This window comes from Panthera tigris, chromosome C2, assembly GCF_018350195.1.
Source record: "Panthera tigris isolate Pti1 chromosome C2, P.tigris_Pti1_mat1.1, whole genome shotgun sequence".
NCBI lineage: Eukaryota > Metazoa > Chordata > Mammalia > Carnivora > Felidae > Panthera > Panthera tigris.
Window position 1 is genome coordinate 45685775 of NC_056668.1, and position 8556 is coordinate 45694330.

An 8556-nucleotide genomic window follows, 5' to 3' on the forward strand; every position below is an offset into this window, starting at 1 on the left:
TACACAACATTTTCTGAAAAAGAGTAATAATAACACTTTTGAAACTGAACTGCTGCTGTTTTTAGAGACTTTCATATAAAATGTATGTTTTTATTCTCAGTTCTGAAAAACAATTCACTGTTAATATATTCAATTCTAAATATGTATGTACTTAAAAGCCTTTTTAAAAAATCTTTCTCAAAATTATTTATTATATACTTAATGCCCTTAAGTGTGTTTGTAAAAAAGAGAAACACTGTCCCTTCATATTTGTTGAGAAAGTGCCATCTGAAATAGGGAACAGACATTACCATTCGATACCAGTTTTCATGACCTTTGATTGTTTTTTTTTTCCTTTACCTATTCTCTCATGGTAGTAATCAGCCTGAGTGGATATGATGGAGACAAACAAGACACAGGTGACGCAGTTTGTTCTCACAGGACTGACAGATCGTCCAGGGATGCAGGCCCCCCTGTTCCTGGCGTTCTTGGTCATCTATCTCACCACCATGGTGGGCAACCTCGGACTGATTTTCCTCACCTGGAAGGACCCCCATCTTCACACCCCCATGTACTTATTCCTTGCTAGTTTGGCCCTTGCAGATGCCTGTTCCTCATCCTCTGTGACTCCAAAGATGTTAATGAATTTTTTATCTAACAATCACATGATATCCCTGGTCAAATGCATCACCCAATTTTATATTTTTGCTTCCAGTGCCACCACAGAGTGTTTCCTCTTGGTAGTGATGGCCTATGACCGCTACGCAGCCATATGCAACCCCTTGCTTTATCCAGTGGTGATGTCCAACCGACTCTGTACCTGGTTGATAAGTGTGTCATATGCGATTGGTTTTCTGCATCCCGTCATTCATGTGGGATTATTGTTTAGATTAACCTTCTGCAGGTCCAATATAATACCTCATTTCTACTGTGAAATTTTGTCACTATATACAATTTCTTGCACTGACCCATCTCTTAATGCGTTGGTGATTTTTATTTTTGCTGCTTGTATACAAGCTTTTACTTTTACGACCATCATGGTGTCTTATACCCGTGTCCTCTTTGCCATCCTGAAAAAGAAGTCTGAGAAGGGCAGGAGCAAAGCCTTCTCCACGTGCAGCGCCCACCTGCTCTCTGTCTCTTTGTTCTATGGCACTCTCTTCTTCATGTATGTGCGTCCTGGGTCTGGGCCAGATCAATATCAGGACAAAATGTATTCATTGTTCTACACGGTTATAATCCCTCTGCTAAACCCCTTTATTTATAGCCTAAGAAACAAGGAAGTTTTAGGTGCACTGAGAAAAGTGATAAAGAAATAAATATTTTTTTGGGGGAAAGCTTTCATTATTCCTTATGTTTTCCTCTGTTTAAATAAAGCATAATGTGGGTTTGCACATAGTGGGGATTTAATCTATAATCGTTAAATGAATGAATAAAAAATTTAGAGTAGATAGACTTGTCTTCATCATAAGTTGTTGTGATCATCAAAATAATTAATGAGCATGGTAAAGACAGGCTCCATTTACTTTGTGTTATTGTTGTTTTTAATCCATCTTCAAAGACAAAAGTGAAACAGAAATCTCCAAATTACTATATCTTTGTAACGTGAAGAGCTTTGTGTTTCCAGATACTCACACTTCAAAACTCCTTTGAGTTTATAGTTTTTACAGGAAGACTCATCCTGTATAAGCCCTCTTTTTAAAAAAGACTCATGCCTTTTTAAATAATTCTTGAATGGGTACTTTTTCAAAACCTTGTCTTTAGTAGTTATTTATAATTACCCAAACAATATGAAAACCAAAGTAATATTGTTAGACTGAATATGACAATATATAACGTATTGAGGCATTTAAAATGAACATCTCTACAAGGTTTAAAAGTAATTTTGCAAATTATATTTGTATTGCAACCATTGAAAAGTTAAAAAATTTAACAATCATATATTTAAGAGAAAGTAATTTTCCTGCAATGTAATGAAAAGTCCTAAATTCTTTAAAATGTCCACCTTTTAATTTATCAAGCACTCTCAATAAGCATCTTGCATCTGACACACATATGCCAATTGAATTTTTTTTCTCCTGTAATTGACAACTACCTGGAATAGCAGATGTGCTTGATCAAGTCATAATTATGCAACTTAAGTGACTTTTTCTTTATAAAAACTATATATGTGTTCTGTCTGACCCTGTTACCATTTTTGAGTTCCTGAGGTAATTACATATGGCTCTGTGAATATTTTAGTCAAAAATAAAGGAAAAGGTAGGTAGTTTGACCTACATTACGTTATTGATAGAGCCGATTTTCATAACCCTTAGATGTCTCTTACAGGGCATACAAGGGCAAAGGAGCATATAAACCATGAATAGTGACCCTAGTGCATTCTGGGGGGCAAAGAAAAAGAGTAAAGTATTGCTATATACATGGCACATTTCTCAGATCCTAGCCTATTATTTTGATTTGAGGATATAAAAAATTTGTTGAGTCATCGAACAACAAAGCACGTGGTGTGGCCAAGTGGCTCCAGCACAGTGTGTTTGGGGCTCAGTTTTCCCAGACTCTGCTCCTCTCATTGCATCTGAGCTCTGCCTTCTGCTGTGTGGGCTCATTCGAAGCAGGTTGCTCCCTGTGGCTGCAGAATCTCTGTAGGAGTTCTTGCCTCCACTTCTCCACACTCAAGGCCAGCGGCAAAACTCTCTCTTTTTTTCTATGTGCCACACAGACTATTTTAAGTATTGGCTGTGTACAATTGCTATCTGGCAATATATAGATGTTCTCTGCCTCCTTTATACCTCTATTATTTCAAGGCAGCGTGGTGCCTGAGTCCACGCTTTTAACCACTACCCTATGCTGCTTCTATACGACTACAACGTCTTACATGAGACCTAACACTAGTGGCTGAAGAGGCACACAGAAGGAGATGGTACTAGCCAAATCACTGACTGCTTCTTCCGCTCCACAGTGTGCCCTGTGGATAAGAGGAAGGAAGTAAGCCTTCTGATGTGCTTCCTGGATTCTTCTTTTACTGTAAAGCTCAGGTCACCATGCTAGGTTTTCCCCAGGAGATTGTGAGTTCTTTTGTAGAAACTTTTATGTTTTATGGTTTTATATTTTATGTGAAAGATGGTTTGGAATCCAACTAATACTACATAATCCATAAGAATGACCACATCTCAGGTGCTTCATAGTTCAGCTTATAGCATATTGTAAAACTGAGTAGTTCTTTGTTACATCACACTCTGTCGATAACAACTAACAGAATTAAAGACTTAATGTCACCAATAAAGTCTTGCCCATCTGCCTCCTCACCCAGATGGTATAGGCCAGTGGTCCTCACTTGGTTATCACCTCAAACCAAACAGACTAGAATTTTTAAGATGGGGTTCCAGGCTTCTCATAGTTTTATAAACCTGTCTAAGTGATTCTAATATGCAGTCAGTGTTGACAGTCACTAGAGATAATTATCACGTGAAACTTGGCAACCTTCCGATGAAGATTAGATGATAATTGAGTATAGAAACATCACTGTATGACTATTACAATGGCTGTTTGCCAAAGTGGCCACTTTATGAGAGTTTATCCAATTTTTTATCAAGTTTTTATCTTTATTTCTCCCCATTTCTTATGGCACCAAGGGAATAATGATAGACGTCACGTATATTGCATACTATGCTTTTTTATTTAAGGGAGTGGTTCTCAGTCCTTGTTGGAGTCACCTAAGGTCCTTAAAAATTAAGATTCTCTGACCCAGTCTCAAGCCAGTGAAGTCAGCTTCTCTGGAGACGTGACCCAGCTATTAGTATATCTTTATCACTCCAGGGGATGCCAATGTACAGCCCAGGTTGAAAACTACTGGTTTAAGGGAAAAGTAAAATCTTCATATGGTCTTGATTCTTTAGTTGGATTTGGAAGTCTGACACAATTATCCATATTCTACTGAATATGGACCTGCAGTTTGCTGTCTGAAAACAAGTTCACAAATAAACAAGTAGTAGATAATACTAATTTCTTTCAAATTCCTACCAGATAATGAGTTTGGAGAGACAGACTATGCATATCCAGACAGTTCACCAAAAGTTAGCTGCAATTCTTTCCTAACAAATATTTCTCTTGCATTAATAGAGACCCATATTTCAGTAGATATTTTACATATGTTGGACAGTTCTCCATTCTTGTCCATATGGTAATATGGTATGATCAATCCACTGAATGTCAGCTAGGCTCTTACAAAGTGTCTACAAGGTAAATACTTTATAGAATTGGAGTCTATAGCCTTTATATAACATCTAAAACTGGTTTAGTTAAGCAGAAGAGGGGCCAATGTCATGGAGATTTTTCACTTGAGGTTTTCATTTTTAAGCTTTCGTGTGCATGAACCCACAGGTATTGTATTCAGCAGATCATTGGCTGGTTTGAGGTTCTGTACTATTCACAGGTATCCCAGGCAATTCTGAGGCAGGTGGGCCTGGACTACATTCTGAAACACAAAGCTCTAACACTCATCATGATCATATTAGATTGTGATTTTGATTCCTACTTAATAGGAAAGTCTACCTGCTATTGTCTGAATGTTTGTGTCCTCCCCAAATTCATACTTTAAAATCTCATTCCCCAAAGATGATGGTGTTAAAAGCTAAGGCCTTTGGAAGTTGCTTAAGTCAGGCGGTGGAGCCTTCATGAATGGGATTAGTGTCTTATAAGAAAAGGTTTCAGAGAGATCCCCAACCTTTTACTCCATGTGAGGACATATTGAAAAGACCCTGGCTATGAATCAGGACGAGGACTTTCATCAGAATGCAACAATACTGGCAATACCTTGCCAGTACCTTGATTTTGGACTTCCAGACTCCAGAACTGTGAGAAATAAATTTCTGTGTTTATAAGCTACCCAGTCTGTGGTATGTTTTTATGGCAGCCTGAATGGACTAAGGTACTACCTCCTATTTAAATATTACTTCAAGACTTTTAGAGTATATTCATCTGAATTATCCTAACTGATCCTTTCAGTCACTCTGGAAAAATAGAAGGGAGGTGGTATTTCTTCCATTTACATGTGAGGCAGCCTGGAGTAATGGAAAAGCACAGTGTGTCAAATCAGATCTGGTATTTTATTCCTGAGTCTTAGATGAAGCTAAAAGTGACCACAATAGCCTCCATGAAATCTTGTAGGTCATAGACAGAAGAAAACAATGAGTGTCTGAGGATATTTAAATGGGCAGTGCCTTAATTTCTTCATTTGTATAATAGAGATTATAATATGCATTTATGTCCCTATTCAGCTGATTGGGTGAGACAATATATGGGATGGTACATTACACAGCATAAATCACTATACAAATACAGGTTTTGTCTTTATGAGGAAGTTAAGATCCAACTTTTCTAAAGTGATATAATCAATAAAGGGCTATGCTAAGACAAGAACCACTGTCACAAACTGTCACAGGTTGCTGGTATGGCCACTCCAGAATTCTTTTCATTATATAAGAAGGTAATGTAAGAAATGGCAGGTGCTCCAATATGGTTGAGATACTTTATATGAATATGTCTTTGTTGAAAGTAAGATACAAAAAATATATTCTTATGATAATGATTATTATATATTTATTAAACACATAAATCCAAAAAATTAGTCTTAGGAGACCCTAGGAGACCTACAAAGTGTGAGAAACAGGAACCATTGGACAAGCCAGAATTTGGAGTGATTTACATTTATGTTGAGGCATCTTTTTCCTTTCAAGGAAAACCTCTGACCAGGGTCTACCATAACAGACACTTAAATATATTTTTGGAATGAATGACTAAGCTATTCAAAGTAAGCCTTTTAAAATCACCAACAATTTGCCTTCAAGAAGGAAGGTAGGGCTGTGAACTTCTGGCAAGGTCAAATAAGTCTAAACAACGTTTAGATATTTGCTTAAATTTTTCTTTAAGATTTTATTTTTAAGTAATCTTTACACCCAATGTGGGGCTCAATCTCACAACCCCAAGATTAAGAGTCACATGCTCCACCGACTGAGCCAGCCAGGGGCCCCTAAATTTTTTTATAATAAATTTCAGAACATTTCATCTTAATTTCCTCTTTTTTTTTGTAGTTGTGTCAAAGTATTCCAGCCAAAAATGTAGAACAAATGACAGAACTAAAAATTATTATTTAAAAATCCCTAATAATATAATTGGTTCTGGCAAGAATCATCAAAGGATGCTAAGACCTTAGCTAAAAAAATGAATGGGGACCTGGATAGTTTTACAAGGTGCAAAAGTATCATATCTTTAGTTATTTGCCAGATGTAAGGGAAAATACATAACTTTACAGTAAGGAGATCTGCCTGTTAACCCCTTAACCCAGGGATTACTCCAAACTCCACCAACAGTGACACAAACAGGCTTACTGTACTTCCTGATGTTACGCAATGTGAAATTCATAGCATCATTTATGAAGAATTTTTGTCAAAATGTTTAATTAAGCCTTTAGATATAAATTCCACTGGGAATAGAAAAATATAAAGAGTAGGAGAATAAGTCAAACAAGGCAGCTAGACAAATCCAGAATGAAGAAATTCCACAAGACTATTGAACAATTGGCCCACTCTCTCCACGTCATTTCATAAAGGGGAAAAACAAATAAGAAAACCATGATGATTAACAACAACAACAACAACAAAGAAGTAAATAAAGGGGGAAAGAAATGATACTTTTGGATTGAAAGAGTCTTGATGAATACAACAAACGCAATGTTACAAAAATAATTTGGTAACAACTGGAGAAATTTGAGCATAGACTGCTTATTTGATGGTATTTGAAGTATAGTTTCATTTTATCTAATATCAAAATGGAATTGTGGTTAGGGAAAAATGTCCTTTGTTAATGATGCAGTGTGGAATGTTTAGTTATGAAATGTCATGATATCTGTAATTTTCATTAAAATAAATGTTTCCCTTTAAAATGTGTTGTACCTATAGGTTTTTTTCTTCTAGAAGATGTATCTCATTTGCTCAACATAAATCACTACTTACTGGTCTCTGTGCCAACCTGCAGATGAGCTAATTATAAAAGTATTTTATGTACAAAGTTAAACTACCATTGTTACAAACTGGCAACATGACAACATATACCACAATTTGCTCACTCCCAAACCATTCTCTAACAAAAGAGCTTAGCTGCTTTACTTATGCATAACTAAAATAACTAACATACACAGTTACCTACTGTTTAACGAGCCCTTCCTATCTGTCAAATACAGTGCTAATGGCTTGACATTAACTCTCTCATCTGATTCTTTCAACAACCTGGTAAGTGCACATTTTGACTTCATTTTGCAAATGAGATCTCAAAGCTTAGAGAGTTTAAGTTATTGATGAAAGACATAGAGACAAAGCCAGATCTGAAACCAAAGTCTGTGCTTTCAAGCAACTTTTCTACTCTTCCTCCCCATATCTAGAAGTGGATATTTAAATTTAAGTGAATTTGTATCCATAGTGAACCTTGATGACATCAAGAATAATTTCAGTTATTACAGCTAACTTTATGATATATTGCAAACTCGGTATGGGACATCTCCCTTCTTTATCCTTTTTGAAAAAAAATTTTACAATAATCTATTTGTTATTATAGATGAATTAAACATTTCTAGTTAAACTATTTCCTTATTACTTTGTTTAATATTTCATCCAATTTATAAATTAATTTGGAAAAATTAATGCCTTTACTAGATCAAATCTTTCTGCTTAGATAAAATTATGACTTTTCACACATTAAACAGATTTTTATGCCCTTCAGTAGTTTTGCATTTATACCAAATACATATAGATCAGGCATATTTCTTGCCAAGTTTAATCACATATGTATGTATACACACACACACACACACACACACACACACACATATATGCGCATCTGTATATCTATATATAGATACATAGATTTTTTTCAAGAAATATATTGGGAATTTTTTTAGATTTTTGACAATTTGAAAAAACTCTCAGATGAACTTCATAGTCTGGAAATATTGAAAAATTAGGAAAAAGGTATGTCATGAATGCATAACATATGTGATACTAGTCTATTTTATCATACTACCATAAAACATACAAAAATCTATATAAAAAGTTAAAGTTTATCAAAACCAACACACACACACACACACACACACACACACACGTAGAGTCTGCACATGGCTATACTGGCAGTTGAGAGAAAGCAGCATTAAGTCACAACTACATAAAATTAACTGTGGTAATACTGTACCACTGTAATAATTTCATAGTCGCCTTCGGCTGCTGTTGCAATGAGCTCATGTTGAGTACCTGCTTACACAACTTTTGAGGCTAATCACCTCTACGTAAGCAATTGGTTTTTCTAGCAAATTGCATATTGCAGTATAAAGTGATCCTGTAGTTCTCACGTTTTTCTCATCATATTTAGTGCAATACCATAAACCTTGAATAAAACTATGGGACACATATGAAGTGCCATTAGTGGTTCTGTTAGTGTTCCCAAAAGTCAGAGAAGAATCATGACGTTACAAGAAAAAGTTGAATTGTTTAATATGTGTGGTAGATTGAGGTCTGCAGCTGTGGTTGC

At 35.7% G+C, this 8556-nt stretch overlaps 1 protein-coding gene across 1 annotated transcript; it reads left to right on the top strand.

Moving 5' to 3' along the window:
* The first annotated feature begins 374 nt into the window (after window positions 1-374).
* Window positions 375-1298, top strand: LOC102948794 (olfactory receptor 5AC1-like). Its single transcript, XM_007095937.1, has one exon. The coding sequence runs from the start codon at window positions 375-377 to the stop codon at window positions 1296-1298; it is 924 nt and encodes a 307-aa protein (XP_007095999.1).
* Window positions 1299-8556: the final 7258 nt, after the last annotated feature.

Coding starts and splice junctions, on each gene's coding strand:
- LOC102948794 (XM_007095937.1), top strand. CDS start 375: ATGATGGAGACAAACAAGACACAGGTGACGCAGTTTGTTCTCACAGGA.